Here is a 17,052-nt window from a genome sequence, read left to right as displayed (position 1 = left end):
ATGTTCTAAGAAATTGAAGAATTCTAATTGATTAATACTTTGTTGACAACTAACCAGATTCTCCTCTATAAAGACTGTTTTTTGTTTTGTTTTGTTTTTGCAAACAACATAAGCACTAAAAGGCTAGAATTCCTTTCAATATTGATTTTCCATGTTTTATCTAAATGTTCAAATTCTCACAATGCAATACACAGATGATATATCATAGAATTGTGCACCTAAAACCTATATAATTTTATTAACCAATAAATTTAACTTAAAAATTCTCTAATTCATTATCTTTAAAAAGAGAAGTAATTAAAGATTGTTATTAATTCATTACTCTAAGCCAAGCAGAGAATCTTACCAGATATATATCGATTTGGGTTACTCCTGAAGCGGTCATCCACTAAAATAAGAGCTCCCCAATCATTTTTATGTCGAATACATCTATAGAATATAGGAAGAAAATAAAACAGATATAACTTTCAAAATAAAAGCTAAATTTCTAATGGGAAAGATAGAAGACTGAAAAAAATCAATTATGTGTCATTGGTTTATATTCCTTTAATCAAACTAATTATTACGATCAAGGTTATATTTAATATTGTACCTAAGTAGTTCTATAACAAATACCATACTTCTGCTGACTATTGATAACTCAACATCCCAAAATGTTACATGCATCTATTTTGAAAGACAAAAAAAAATGTATTTTCCAAAACTTTTCTTAGCCACACAGACTATTGTTTACCTCATGTATTATATTGTTAGTTTTATGTAGATGACCTTTATTCTAGTTTAATGAGTTTTTATAAGTGAATGTTTAATTTTATAAAAATCTTTTATATGCACCAATTTATATGCTCATGTAGTTTTTCTTCTTCAGATTATTAATGTGGTAGATAATATTGGCAAAATTTTGAATATTGAACCTGCCTTTCATTCACAGGATAATCACATATGGTCATGATGCATTATTCTTTCTATAGATTGCTGGATTTGATTTGCTAAAAATATTAAATTTAAACATACAATTCAGTGGTTTTTAGTGCATTTACAACCCATACCACTATTATACAACATTCTTATTTCACCAAAAAAATCCCAGTGCCCATTATTAGTCACTCCCAGTTATCCCAATGATTCTCCTTAAACCATGGCAACCTCTAATCTATTTTCTGTCTTTACAAATTTGCCTATTTTGGGCATTTCCTATAACTGGAGTCATACAATATTCAGCATTTTGTGCCTGGCTTCTTTCAGTTAGCATGTTTTCAAGGTTACTTGTATTGCATATCGGTACTTTGATCCTTTTTGTGGCTGAATAATATTCCACTGTATGGATATACCACATTTTGTTAACGGGCATTTAGGTTGTTTCCATCTTCAGACAATTATAAACAATAGTGCTATAACATTTGTGTACAGGTTTTGGTATGTATACAAAATTTTTATTATCTTGGGTATATAACTAGGAGTGGAGTTGTGCACTTTTAAAGAAAGAACCCATTGGAAATTTTGGAGTTGAAAAGTATAACTGAGTAGGATAAAAAAATAATCAGTTTAATTAGTTAATTGAGAGCCCTTTCAATCAGAAAATTATGCCCTCTAATTTTGAGCATTTTTCTGAAAATTCTTTCTTTGCTATGTTTCTTTCCCCTATTTTCTCTAGTTTTTTAATATGGATTATAAGTTGGTTCTTACAAATGATCTTTTTTTTTTTTTTTTTTTTTTTTTTTAAGTTCTTTCCTATTTTCCCTGTCTTTTTTATCTGGAAAATTTCTATTTTATTTTCTAAGCCCAATTCTTCATTTGAAATTTGTTGCTATAATGTTAATGTCCAGGAGCTTTTTCTTCTTTTCTGTTCTTCCTTTTTTAAGGCACTTAGCTTACCTCTCTATAAATATTACTGATACTTATTTTTTTAAAAGCTTTCTTCCATCCAGAGTTTAGCAAACTATGAACCACAGGGAAAATCTGGCCCACATCTTGTTTTTGTGCAGTCTGCAAGGTAGAAGTGGTTTTTACATTTTTAAAGGGTAAAAGAAAATAAAAAACAAGAATTTGGTTGCAAAACATATGGCATGAAAAGCCTAAAATATATACTGTCTCTCTATGTAAAAGGTGTGTTAACCACTGTTCTATTGCACTGTTTCTGTTTTCTATGAGTTCTTCCACCCTGTTTTGTTGGTATTATTTTGCTATTGTTTTGGTTTCTATATCTCATGATATAGATATTCTTTGAATATCTAAAGACTCTTGGTACTTCTTAAGGGTAAGGCACTAATTCTTGGCAGTTTTGTAATCTTATAGGCCAAGAGGCTTCATAATAAGGTAATCTGGTAGGAGCAGGACCACTTTGTCAGACCCTTACTCATGGAGTGGTCAGTTTCCTGGAAGAGAAATGTTGTACTTTCCTGAGATGTAGATATATCGATAACATTGTCAGCTTACTCAGAACTTACAAGAAAAAGGAGATGGAGTGCTGACATTCAGTAGGTAGACTTTTCTTAAACCCCATCATTAATACATCCTTAGCTGTAACCAGGATTTGAAGAATATATAGACTCTAGTTTAATTGCTCTAGAGAGTAAACATGAATGGGAGAGGGAGCTATCAAACTATTTTTTATACTAACTTGCAACCAATCCTCTTGTGTTTAACCTTACGTTAACTGAAACTTTAGAGTGACCCCACGTCCTAAGCTTTTCCATGACTGAATCTTAGCTTTCAGAACTATGGATTTAAACTTCAGTTCTCTCTTGCCTTGTTAAGTCATTCAATCATTCATCTGTTTTCCAGTGTTCAGAATTTGCTGACATCTTGTCTGTCATTGTCCCCTCTGCAGCTCCTTTTTAATTTTGTAGGTTTGGCATTTTTATTCTTTTACTACCGTGGGATTTTGAGAAAGGGTGAAGATTAATATAAATGTTTGATTTTTCCACAGAGACTTAAAAAAATCTAAATCTTATATGACATCCTTTTTTGATCAAAAGTTTTGTTATCCATGCGTTCCGAGGCATCAGACCATAAAATTGGGCAGAATGGGAAGATGGATATTGCCAACATTATAGGACAGTGTCGAAAATCAATAGAAGTCAGGCTGGCACTCTGTTTTGGTTCCACTACAGTTTATATTTAAAGTGCCCAATGAAAGAAAGGCATTTAACTTAACAAAACAGTTCAGAAAAACAGGTTTCACCTTTTCATTTTCCCATTGTTTTCATACTGCCTTGCTCAAATGAATTACGCCCACTTTAGACAAAGATACTTTTAGTAAAGCAGACCTGTTAGGAAACTCATAGTGCAGTTATAACCTGGTCACAAAACCATATGGTACATTCCTGAAAGCTGTTATTACATTTCAAGGACTTATATTACTTCAATACTCATGTGGCCTTAAAAAAAGATAGCACTTTTTAACACAATTTGTTTCTATTTACTTTAAACACTCTAGACATATCCCTTTAAGGACAGTGCCTAAGGATAAGCACCTTTTATGTCAATCAATACACATTATGAGTATTGTCAAATTATGTAAAATATTTATTTGGTTTTTAAATGAACATGTTTCTATTAGTTGTTACTTTTGTTACTGTTGCCCTTAAAAATCAATGACAGTTATGTTACCCATTTTTTAATTAATAAAATACTCTAACTACAGTATATATAAATATTAGAGGCCCAGTGCACAGATTCATGTACCAGTGGGGTCCCTTGGCCTGGCCTGTACCCTCTCGCAATCCGTGAACCCTTGAGGGATGTTGAAGAGCTAGTTTCAGCCCAATTCCCACAGGCCAGGCTGAGGGACCCCAACGGTGCATGAATCCATGCACCAGGCCGATTTCAGCCAATCCCCACAGACCAGGCCGAGGAACCCCACTGGTACACAAATCCGTGCACTGGGCCTCTAGTATGCATATAAGATCTTTGATTAATCTCTTCCCGCCCTCCCTTCCCTCTGAGATTCATCAGTCTGTTCCATGTTACCATGCCTGTGGTTTCCACTTTTGTGTTGAGCATCTGCCCCCTGGTGGTCAGTGCGCATCACAGCTACAGGCCACTCAGACGGTTGGCCAGTTGGCCAGTCACTTAGGCATGCATATATATATATATTACAAATACATCCTTTTTATTAATTCTAGAAAAGTAGGTTTTTGAGGCTCTTGAAGCTCTCTGACCAATATGGTATAATGAAAAAAAGCACTGAACCTAGCATTTTCCACTAATTCAATGAATGTTAATTAACCATCTATGCCCCAAGCTGAGATATGATTTATGAAAATACATGCTTAGGGAAGGAAACAGCTAATATAATACAATGAGATATATGCTACAACAGAAATAATGTATAAAATACTAAGGTTTCTTATAGAATAAATAATTTCAGTTGGAGAAAAAAGTACATTAAATGTTATTGCCTCACAATATGAAATTACAATACAAAATGGTGATTTAAAAACTAATTCCACAAAGCACAAATCTTAAAAAACCAGAATCCTTAGAAAAAGGAGTATTATAGTTAAATTTTATTGTCAGTTTGTGTTAATTCTTTGCTATCATGAGCATGGTTTGGTTTGACCATTCTTAAATGGTTTGCTGTTTACGCCTAAAATCATCATCTGAGCGTGGCTAGTGTGGCTCCGTGGCTGAGCATCAACCTATGAACTAGGAGGTCACAGTTTGATTCCTACTCAAGGCACATGCCTGGGTTGTGGACTCGATCCCCACTGTGGGGTATGCAAGAAGCAGCTGGTAAATAATTCTCTATCATTGATGTCTGTCTGTCTGTCTGTCTGTCTCTCTCTCTCCTCTCCCTTCCTCTCTGAAATCAATAAAGAGATAAATTTTTTTTAAATCATCATCTGAGTCTGATGGTCATTAAGGCAAAAATTTTATTGTTTGGTAGTAAACTTCTATAAAGTTGTGTCACTCATTGTTTGAACAACCAAAAATCTTCTTTAAACTTTAGCAAAGTGAATTTTGAGTTTCATTTATTCCAATGATTCTTTGCAACTTTCAATTGTGACATCTATCACTGAAAATGTACAAGTAACTAGAGTTCTTGTGAAATAAAATATTACCAAATTTCTTATAAAACTAATTCAACATAGAGCCCTGCGCACAGATAATATTAAAGTAACATTACATTAAATTTTATTCCACTTACCTACCTAGGGCCTGATTTAAGGCCCTGTATGCTTGAATTTCATACCATTGACGACCAGGTAAAAGACCTCTCAATTTTGAATGCTGGTCATTATATTGGCGCTTTAGTTCAACCTAATAATTGAAAAATATATTAAAATGTAGCCGGTAATTTTAAAAAAAATCATATTAACTTCCAACATTTCAAACATCATTTTAATAGGGTAGAGAGATTTTGTTTTTCTGTGCTAAATTTGTTTCAGTTTATTTAAAACATTTTTTTTTTAATTTTACTTTTTAAATGGAATTTATTGGGTGACATTGGTTAATAAAATTTACATAGATTTCAGGTGTACAAGTGTATAATCCATCATCTGTTTATTACATTGTGTGTTCATCACCCAAGTCATCTATTCACCCTTACATTCCCCAAGTTCCTACATATGTACATAATAAGTTCCATGTGATACCTATTGCATTGAGAAATAATGCACATACAACAAAATTCACAAACTTCCAATGTACAGGGAGATAAGTTTTGATAAATGATTAGTCATATAATCATAATCAGAATGTAAAATATTTTTAGCACCCAAAAACTTCTATCCCTTTTTCAGTTAATCTCCTTCACTACTGACCCTATTAACCAAAGATCTGCTGTCATGTCTTTTCTAGAATTCCATGTAAATACCATATAGAGTATGTAATTGTGCCTGCCTTTTTTCATTTAGCATAATGATTTTGGAATTCATTCATCAGTAGTTCATTTTTTTTAAAATATATTTTATTGATTTTGTACAGAGAGGAAGTGAGAGAGATAGAGAGTTAGAAACATCGATGAGAGAGAGTCATCGATCAGCTGCCTCTTGCACACCCACTACTGGGGATATGCCTGCAACTAAGGTACATGCCCTTGACCGGAATAGAACCCGGGTCCCTTCAGTCCCCAAGCCGACGCTCTATCCATTGAGCCAAACTGGTCTCAGCCCATTCTTTTATGTTTATCTACTCTGATAATCTCTGCTTTTTAATTGGGATGTTTAAACCACTCACACTTACAGGGCTATTGTTACAATTTGGCTTAAATCAACAGCAGCAGAATACACAATCTTCTCAAGTGCACATGGAACATTTTCCAGGACAGATTATATGTTGGATCACAAAATTAGTCTTAAGATCTTTAAGAAGACTGAAATCACATTAAGTATCCTTTTCAACCACAGAGCATGAAATCAGAAATCAATAACACAAGGAAAATTGGAATATTCACAAACACATGGAAATTAACACACCTGAATAACCAATGCGTCAAAGAAGAAATCAAAAGAAAATCAATATCTTGGTAAAAATAAAAATGGAAACCAAAACAATGGAATACAGCAAAAGTAGTTCTAACAAGAAGTTTAAAGCAATAAACACCTACATTAAAAAACAACAACACACACACCTAACTTTAGACCTTAAGAAACTGATAAAAGACAAACTAATCTCAAAGTTAGCAGAAGGAAACAATTAAGATGAGAGCAGAAACAAGTGAAATATAGATTAGAAAATACAATTTTAAAAATCAATGAAATTAAGAATTGAGAGTATCTTCAGGAAATGTGATTGAAAATGGTGATTGAAAATAGATATGCACATGCAAAATATTAAAACTGAATCCTTATCTTACACTATACATTAAAGTCAACTCAAAATGAATGAAAGACTTAAATGTATGACCAGAGATCATAAAAGACCTAGAAGAAAATGGGAAGTTCCTTGACTTTGGTCCTGACAAAGGTTTTTGGATATGACATCCAAAAACACAGGCAGCAAAAGCAAACAAGTGGAACTGCATCAAACTAAAACACTTCTGCACAATAAAACAATCTATATGTATAAAAGGCTAAGGGTCCGTCTGTTCGACTGGTAGCTATGATGCTCAATGACCACAAGGGGACAAACACTCAATGCAGAAGCTACCATGATGTGCACTGGCCATTTAAAAACAAACAGCACCACAGACATGGCACTGACAAACACTTGGCTTCCCCCAAGTGGGACACGGGCCCCGCGACCACCCCAGAGTGATACCAAATTGCAGCCACTGGTGCCAAGACCCCATCACACAAAATGCAGCTCACAGCCCAGCCTGGAAACGATGGCTGTGGGCACTGGGTAATGATGTCATGTAGCAATGCCCAGCTTCCTCTCCTAGTGACTAGCATCCTTGGAGTTTCTTCAGCCCAGGAACCCAACTTGCTTTATAGGCAGGTGCAAACATTTTACAGTTCAATCAAATGTTTGTGAAGCATTTTCCCATGCCTCATCTCATTTGACCTTCACAGAAGCCCTGCAGTAGGTAGATAGGAGACTCGGTAGAATTCTATTTTCTTTTCATTAGCAAGACACAAATAATGATATTAAAATATTTCTTTTAATTAATTTCCTTTCAATGTGCACAAATCCATGTACCGGACACTAGTCAACAATATGAAGACACAACCTAGAGAACCTGAGAAAATATTTACAGATCATATGTCTAATAAGAGGTTTATATCCAAAATTCAAAAACATACAAATGGCCAACAGGTATATGAAAGCTGGACCTCTCACCTCATGATTAAAAATCTTTCAGCCCAAAACAGTTTGGCTCAGTGGATAGAGCTGAGGGATCCCAGGTTCGATTCTAATCAAGGGCACATGCCAGGTTGCAGGCATGATCCCCAGTAGGGGTGTGTAGGAGGCAGCCAATCAATGATTCTGTACCATCATTGAAAGGCAAATTAAAAACTAGAGGAAGGTTTTGTCATCAAACATACAATGAGCTCATACACATCACCAATAATAAAATCTGAGCTTCTTACCAAAGAGAAAAGTGAGTAATGTCTGTGAGAAAGCAGGTCATCAAAAAATGAATGATAAATGGCTGGTAACCCACATGAAAATATGCTTACTTTTACTAGTAATAAAGAAATATAAATTTAATAATCCCATTGTTTTTATTCGTACAATACTGACAAATATTTACCAAATGCGCTTATATTTTTTCACAAGAAAAGACAGCTAATACATACAAAGATATTCATTGCATCTTTGTTTGAACTGAAGAAAAATAGGAAACAATATAAATGTCCACCAAATGGATCAATTTAACATATTACATTTACTCTGAGATAAATATTTGATTATTAAAAACATGTATATGTTTTTATATGAATATTTTGCATATATATATATTTTTAAATAACATATACACACACAGACATATATAATACATATGGCCAGGTATTATGTTAAGAATACAGACCATAATTTAGAGCAATGTCAATTATAAACCAGCCTGACAAAAGACTTAAACTAAACCCTGACAAGAACCACAGGGAGATAACAGTTTAAGGATTGTATACTTTGAGGTTTTCCCATAGCTCCCCTAACAAATTGTTAAGCCATGCCCATATAAGTTTAGGATAATTGACTACTAACTGATTTCCCCAAAAAAACAAAAAGCAACAGCAAAACCCACAAAAATCGAAATTCTTCAGAGAATAATAGAATCCATAATCACTATAATGTACCAATGATAATGTCCAAATAAAATAAAAATTATTAGAAAAATGTGGCCCATAATCAGGGAAAAAAGGTAGTCGATAGAAACAAATCTAGAAAGGGCCCAGCTGTTAGAATTAACAAAGACCTTAAAATAGCTCTTATATTTAAATAATTTTAAAACATGTGACTTCATTAATGAACTTGGGGAATCTCAAAAGAGAAGTGGAAATTATAAAAAAAAGCAAATGAAAATTCTACACCTTAAAAATACAATAATAAATAAAAATTCATTGAATGGGCTTAATAACAGATTGGAAAAGGCAGAATTAGCTAGTAAATCTTAAGACAGATCAATAGAAGCAATGAAACATCAATAAGAGCAAAATAAAGTCAAATACAACAAAAACACTGGTGTAAAAGAATCAAAGCATATGAAAGCAGTCAGCAATGATCTAATCAAATGTAAAATTGAGAGTTGAAATAATACTAATGCATATGATCCATTATATATTGCCTCGATGGCTCCACTTATTAAAGGTATCAACAATTTCTCACTTTTCCAAATGACTGAATTTACATTCATTTCATTCATTTTCTATCTTGGGAGTCATACACAGTCACTGTGTTAAAATAAACTACTTCTTTGCTGGAAAAGAAATCATAATAAATTCTATCTAGTCACTGAATTTGATATTACAATATAATCATATCCCTTTTCAAAGAGAGTCAGAATTAATTATAGGGCATAAAAGTACATTCCTAATAAAAGCAATGTCGTACCAACGGGTACTAAAAACCCATCTTTCATCTGTTCTTCAGAAATATCTTTAAAAATCACATAGTCCCTAGAGAGTAAACTACTACTTTTCTACAAGGTCAAAAGGTATGGTATACATAATTCAGACTGACATATTCAAATATATAAGTTAATAAGCTTTTTCCTGTAAAAAGTTCACCTGTAAAAAGTAAAATGCAAGTTCTGAGTGAAAGGAAATTATTATGATTTCAATTTTTTATACACTAACTGAATGAAAAAAAGGACATATTTTAAGTAGCTCTCGAGAATGCCAGCCACAGAGTTAACTATGCCTCAATAAAGCTTAACAAAGGAACCTAAATAAAAAAGAATGTAGAAATATTTAAAATATAACATTTAAAGTAGAAAAATTGGTATAATACGAGGAAGACATTTTTGGTAGTTTAAAGAATCACTCAATTCAGTTCAATATTTATAATTTTGATTGTGTGCAGGATCTGTGAAAGGAAATAGAAATACAAAGATGAGTTAAAAATATTTTCTGCCTCCTAGTAAGAGCTTACAAAGATCAGGGGAAAAAATGAGTGCTAATGGCCATCAAGTAAATATGAGTGCTAAAATATGAACTTTGATTACAGTATATAGGAGTTGAGGAATAAAAACACATTATGAATTTGGTCAAGAGTGTTGAGGGCCTTACCTGGAAAGGCAAAAGGAATGGAAAAGAGGCCCAATTTGTAACACATTGTGGACCTAGAGAACTAAGTGACAAAGTATAATAGATGTGGAGCTTATTAAAGAGAGAAAAGTCTAAAATGACTTCAACGTTTCCAGCCACTAAGAGAAGCAATCCAGTGATCCACCCAGAGAAGAGGAGAAGTTTATGGAAAAAGATACTTTGGGTTAATCCATTTTAAAGGAATAACTTATAAACCAAAAATAGAAATTGACTATGAGTTAACTAAATAGAAAATAAAAATTCGGAAAGAGGGGAACCAAAGGTTTTATCTATATACTAGAGGCCCAATGTATGAAATTCGTGCATGGGCAAGGGGGTCCTCAGCCCAACCTGCACCCTCTCCAATCCGGGACCCCTCAGAGGATGTCCAACTGCTGATTTGGGCCCAATCCCAGGGACTGGGCCTAAACTGAGTTGGGCATCCCTCTCCTAATACTAATCACTCACCTGCCAGCCTGCCTGGTTGCCCCTAAACTGCCCCTCCCCACTGGGCCGATCATCCCTCACTGCCTCTGCGTGTTGGCCTGATTGTCCCTAACTGCGTCCCTTGCTGGTCTGGTCGTCCCCCAACTGCCTCCTCCCTACCAGTCTGATCGCCCCTAACTGCCCCAATTGCCTCTTTTTTCCCCCCCTCCCCCCGCCAGCCTGGTCACCCCAAACTGCCCCACCCCCCACTGGCCTAGTTGCCCCACACAGCCTACTGTTCAGTCATTTTGTCATCCCTCACTAACCCCCTTGCCAGCCTGGTCATAGGCAGCCATCTTGTGAGGGTATGATGGACAATTTGCATATTATTATAGCTCTTTATTATATTGGATACAAAAGCCCAAGCTACCATTATGACCGAGTGACTGGCTGACCAGTTGCTATGATGCACACTGACTACCAGGGGGCAGATGCTCAACCTAGGAGCTGCCCGCTGCTGGTCAGTGCGCTCCCATGACAGGAGTGCTGCTCAGCTGACCAACCCACCCCAGCCCACCAGCTTGGCAGCAGCCCTTCACTCTGTCAGTAGTCCAGCAGGTACAATCTCTGGAGAACGGGCCAGGCACGAATGAACCAGAGCTGCTGGCACGATCTTGACAGTGCCCAGGGCTCCTGGAAGTCAGCCTTGGGCACCTTGGCCGCTTCCCCTCTCTAGATGCTCTGCAAGGAAGAAAGGATATAAAAGCAGCCACCAGGTGGCTCCCGACCTGTGCAAAAGTCATTGGGACAGATCCAGATTACAGGCTGGCAAGGGTGTCCCACCGCCCACCTGGAGGGCCAATCGTGTCCCCCCTCCAACAAGGGACCCCCACCCATGCATGAATTCATGCACCGGGCCTCTAGTTAATAATAATTGAGCCTGGCTGATGTGGCTCAGTGGTTGAACATCAACCCATGCACCAGGAGGTTGCCATTTTGATTCCCGGTCAGTGGGGGCATACTGGAAACAGTTAACCGATATTGATGTTTCTCTCTCATCGATGTTTCTATCTCTCTCTCTACCTCTCCCTGCCTCTCTCTCCAATATCAATAAAAACATATTTAAATAATAATGATAAATGACAAGCAACATTTTGAGCTCCTATATGTTCCTTCCATGAACAGTGTAATGCTTATTACATGTTATTTCATTAAATCCTCACAACAATCTTAAGTGGTATATGTTATTACCCCATTTTATAGATTAGAAAAAATAAGGTTTAAAACATTAGGTGGCATGTGGAATGTCACCTAGCCTATAAGGTGTAGAGCTGGGATTTATCCCTTGTCAGATATAACATCTTAAAAATTTTCAGAATTTCCTACAGACAAATACTTTATAATGATCACTTTGCCTATGACAACCGTTGCTCTAAGAAGTATTAGTTATAAATGAAATATAGATAATGTAACAACTATTAAATTAAATAAATTAAATTATCTTCCCTTGTTTTTTTTTCATTAAAATGAATTAACTTAAGTATGAATACATCATTTCAATTTCTTGCAAATCTTCAAATACTCTTTACAATCCAAATGGCTTTTAAAAGACTACCAATATTTTACCTAAAAATATTAATTTAGGTGAGAAGAAAAAAACTTTAGAAAGTAAAAATAGATATAGGTTAACTTTGAAATATTTATTATTTAAGAAACAGGTTTTTTAAATTAACAAAATGTTTACTGTTGGAATAATTACTGTTTAATCAGGAAAAGCAAAACTAAGGGTTTGAAATAGTAGGAAGCCAGTACACTGCTTTTTAATGACACCAGAATCTATTTCATTGGACACTTAGGAAGCACAAATCAATGCCCAATTTAAAAATGACAGAAAGCATATGTGAGAAAGCCAGTTTCTCCTGCCAGCAAATAGCCTAAATGTTAAGTAAACCAAAAACTGGAAGGGATTAGTTGAAATGTCAAAAGACAACCTTTTACCTGCTCATCCTTATAAACTCATTCTCATCCCTCAGGCATGCTTTCTAGATAAATAGTTTCAATGTGCAGCAGCAAAAAGCCTATGGCAAGCTCTGCCATCTTGTAACTGTCAAAGAGATTAGTCTTTGATCTATTTGGGAGGTCATGTCCACATTCACATTTGCTATACAGTCTAACAATATTATACCTGTTGAGCAATGATTCTTTAATGCCTAATGAGACAGACATTTTAAATTTTGGACGTTAACTGTGAATTTTTTTTTTTCTAAGTCTTGACAGAAAGTAAACACCAGAAATTGAACTCAAGTGTGGTTTGGAAAAATGATCTTTTAGAACAGTTAATATTACTTTTCAAATACATTTTACAAGGCTTTCCCAAAATAGAAAGTTATATTTAATTGTACTCTCTGAAAGGAGTTTAAACCAGTTGGTGCCCAACCATCCTCAATAAATTAGTGTATGTGTAACTTTGGAGGAGTGTGTGAACAGTAGAGAGACAAACTCTTTCACGAGAAATTGCAAACGGAAAGCTCAGTTTGTTTTGTATGGCCCTTATTGTAGCTTAAAAAATGTGAACAACTAGCCAACTCTCAATTAGCTCACTCATTTAAATAATCTGTTTATCTCCAATAGTGGCTTGAATTTTCAACCTATTGATTCAGATGTTGCATTGACTCATAAAACTTTTTTTTTCATAACTAGAATTCAAAGTTCATACAAAATGAAAAACATCCTTAATTTGATAGATTTTAGCCAACTGAAAATATTTCTGTATAAAAAATAAATAAATAAATAAAAAAAGCTAACCTAATAGCCCTAGCTGGTTTGGCTCAGTGGATAGAGCTTCTGTCTGCTGACTGAATCCTGGGTTCGACTCTGGTCAAGGACACATGCTCGGATGGTGGGCTCGATACCCAGTAAGAGGCATGCAGGAGGCATCCGATCAATGATTCTCTCATTGTAGATGTTTCTCTCTTTCCCTCTGTCTTCCTCTCTGAAATCAATAAAAATAAGAAAAGGAAAAAAAGCTAGCCTGATATAAGTTAGAGATGAGATCCTGGGTAGCAAAGATAGATTAATCAAGAGTGAAGAGGTACTTAGAGAACTATGTAAAAATACCCATATAACATCCAAACCATCCAGACAGAAGTTATATGGTTTCGAATTCTGATTTTATCATTATATTAAAATACACTTGAGATCAAACAGTATGCTCCTGAAGTCCTCCAATGACTCACTTCTATTGCAGACAGTATAAGTACTATACTAATGATAGTTGTAGATATAAAATAACCAAAAAAATTATCCTATATATGTCAACAAGAAATTAAAGTCACAATTTTTTTATATATATTTTATTGATTTTTTACAGAGAGGAAGAGAGAGGGATAGAGTTAGAAACATCGATGAGAAACACCCATCAGCTGCTTCCTGCACACCTCCCACTGAGGATGTGCCCACAACCAAGGTACATGCCCTTGACCAAAATCGAACCCGGGACCTTTCAGTTCGCAGGCTGATACTCTATCCACTGAGCCAAACCGGTTCGGCCACAATTTTGAACATTAGATTATTTTTTTCAATTTAGTCAAACCCAACCATGTTGGTCTTAAATAGCTCTCTTCAAGAGTAGCCTTTTATAAATTTTATAAGTAGCTTCTGATGAAATAGTTTAATAAACATGAGCTGGGACTATAAATGCATCTCTTTACTTCACTACTGTCTTATATCCCAATTCATACAAATATGCATTATTATTTCAGTAATAAATGCCTTCCTAAAAGCAATCAATATAGGCAGAATACGTATTTTTTCTTGTCTGTAAGTTTTATCACAAAAGTTCAAGCCTCAAAACAAGACTAAGAACAAATAATCAGCTAAACTTAGTAATTAAAAATATTAAGAAAACTTTGCCTCAGAAAAATAAACACATTTGTCTAGCAAACACTCAAGAAGAACAGTTTTATCTTTAGCCAAGATACAGGACCTAAAATATAAACATTTATAGCAAACCACCAAATCTGGAAGACGGAGACTGTGCATTAGAGGCATTTACTGCTCCATATCCTCACAGTGTAAACACTTTTATCAGGGTATCACAATATAAATTCCAATGGTTAGAGTTCTAAACTCAGCATAAGATCTTGTATTTGAAATAATTTAGCTAGATAAAAGGAATATAGCTGGTTTTATTTCATCTGGCACATTTTCAAGATTTCTGAAACACCACGTTAACCAAATATAGTATGTATATATTTTTTTTTAATGGGGAAAAATGGATTTCTGCCAAGAGTTAAGAAGCCAGGCTCCCTTTTAGATTAAAAAAAGAAAAGCGCGCACACACACACACACAAAACATTAGAAATGGTTTTCAATTGTTATGTATTTTTCTTGTTATGTGAGGAATTGACCATAATAATCTACCAAGAAATAAGTATCAAGACATAGTAACAAACATAGCAATGTAACTTATCTCACATATGCTTTAAGGCCGCTTTGTATAAGATACTTTTTACAGAGAAATCTGCATTAAACTTTGTGTCATAAATTATCAGTGTTGAAAAAATAGCCTAAAATTTTCAAATGTAAGAAAAAGAACAAAGTATATTGCCCTTCAATAGGGATATTGTTCTCTTCATAAAGGAAGGGGCAAAAGTAAATTTACAGTTGTGAGTACTTGAAGTGGTTGCATAAAAGTTTGGAGGCAATGGCAAGCACAGAAAGAAGATAATCCCAGCAAGAGGAAGCTCAGACTCAGATTTCCATGATTAAATACTGTGACATTTAAAAACAAACATGAGCAAGAGAAAGTGTACAAGTAAAATAATATAGACTTAAAACTTTAACGGTGGGGCTGACCAGCAGCCCCTGAGCAATGGAGGAGTGGATTACTCCGACAACATTTGTGAAAGAGAGGCTAAGGGACTGCCTGGCTATAGCAACCAAACAGCCTTGATTAACTGCCTTGTTAGCCTTTTATTGTAGCACCAGTTTGAAATAAAGTTTATCTTTAGATACAATCAGCAGGGTAAGTAATATTGGGAGGATACATGTGTTTATAATATCCTTTAAGCAAGGGCACCCAAAGATTAGGCATAAGGATTCCAGTAAACACCTGCAGGTCTGCATGTGCACAGACTTGTCTGGAAAGGTCAAGGAATAATTTAGAGACGCTGCCTCCAACACTCCCCTAAGTCAGAATTCCAAAAAACAGCAGGTGGCCTTCCACACACTTGCCTTTCTCAGAATATCCTCCTAACAAACGTTCCAACCAAGTCTCCTGTGCTCCCCATCACTTTAAAACTGTTTATTACCTCCATAGCCTAGCAAATGCATTATTTTTTAAAAATATATTTTATTGATTTTTCTTACAGAGAGGACGGGAGAGGGATAGAGAGCTAGAAACGTCGATGAGAGAGAAACATCGACCAGCTGCCTCTTGCACACCCCCTACTGGGGATGTGCCCGCAACCAATGTACATGCCCTTGACCGGAATCGAACCTGGGACCCGACGCTCTACAGCAGAGCCAAACCGGTTTCGGCAGATGCATTATTTTTTAATCCTTTTTAAAATAACCTATTTTCTATTTTGCCCATCAGATGAATTATAATACTTCACCATCTAAATTTTTTTTTTCACCATCTAAATTTTTATTAATACATTCAAACTTACCTTTCAAAGATAAATGTTTCCTTTTTTCTTTTTCTTTTTTTTAATTATTACTTTCTGATAGTGCCTTCAGCAAACGGAACAGATCCAGAGACACCCCTTCTTCCAGCCTCCGACCACTTTCCAGCATCTTATCCTGTCACCACCATCAGAACCACCTCTGAGACCAGCCAACACCGTTTTGTTTTGCTTTTCTACCTTAACTCCTTATTGCCGAACAACCATGAGTTCCCAAATTCAACAGAATTATTCCACTAAGGTGGAGTTGCGGTCAGCCGCCTGGCCAACCTGCATCTGTGGGCCTCCCACACAAACCTCTCTCTGGGCTTCTATTGCCACCGAGATGATGCGTGAACCTCTTCTTACTTGATTTGGTGGAGAAGAAGCATGAGGGCACTGACCGTCTCTTTAAAGTTGCAAAACCACCACAGTGGCCGAATTCTTTTCTAGGACATGCTGAAGCCTCCCAGATGAGTGGGCAAAACTCGATGCCAGGAAACCACCATGGCCTTGGAGAGGAGCCTGAACCAGGCTCTTTTGGAGCTGCCTGCTCTGGATTCTACAGAGAAGACCTCAGCACTGTGACTTCCTGGACAACCACTTCCTGGGTGAGGACGTAAAATTCATCAAGAAGATGGGTGACACCTGACTCACCTCTGCAGGCTGGCCGGCCCCCAGGCGAGGCTGGACGAGTATCTCTTCAAAAGGCTCAACCTCAAGCCCTTTGAGGGGCCCTGCTGCATTCCCCTGGTGTCTGGCTTTTGCCTGAGCTTTTCCCCAAAACTAATAGCCATTCTTTTAACCATTCTGAAGCCCTT

The 17,052-nt window shown here is 35.8% G+C and overlaps 1 protein-coding gene across 10 annotated transcripts in view; it reads right to left on the bottom strand.

The window, feature by feature from the left end:
- The window catches only part of BRIP1 (BRCA1 interacting helicase 1), a 115,593-nt gene that overhangs the window by 18,637 nt on the left and 79,904 nt on the right, over positions 1 to 17,052 (bottom strand). For all 10 annotated transcript variants that reach the window (XM_045586397.1, XM_045586396.1, XM_045586399.1 and 7 more), the window contains 2 exons: positions 5,153 to 5,265; positions 347 to 429 (listed from right to left, as the gene is read on the bottom strand). In XM_045586397.1, coding sequence (XP_045442353.1) covers positions 347 to 429; positions 5,153 to 5,265 — 196 coding nt within the window. The remainder of the gene's footprint in view (positions 1 to 346; positions 430 to 5,152; positions 5,266 to 17,052) is intronic.

This window comes from Pipistrellus kuhlii, unplaced genomic scaffold, assembly GCF_014108245.1.
Source record: "Pipistrellus kuhlii isolate mPipKuh1 unplaced genomic scaffold, mPipKuh1.p scaffold_m20_p_22, whole genome shotgun sequence".
NCBI lineage: Eukaryota > Metazoa > Chordata > Mammalia > Chiroptera > Vespertilionidae > Pipistrellus > Pipistrellus kuhlii.
The sequence above is the reverse complement of the archived record's forward strand: the minus strand, read 5'-3'. Positions and strand labels throughout refer to the sequence as shown.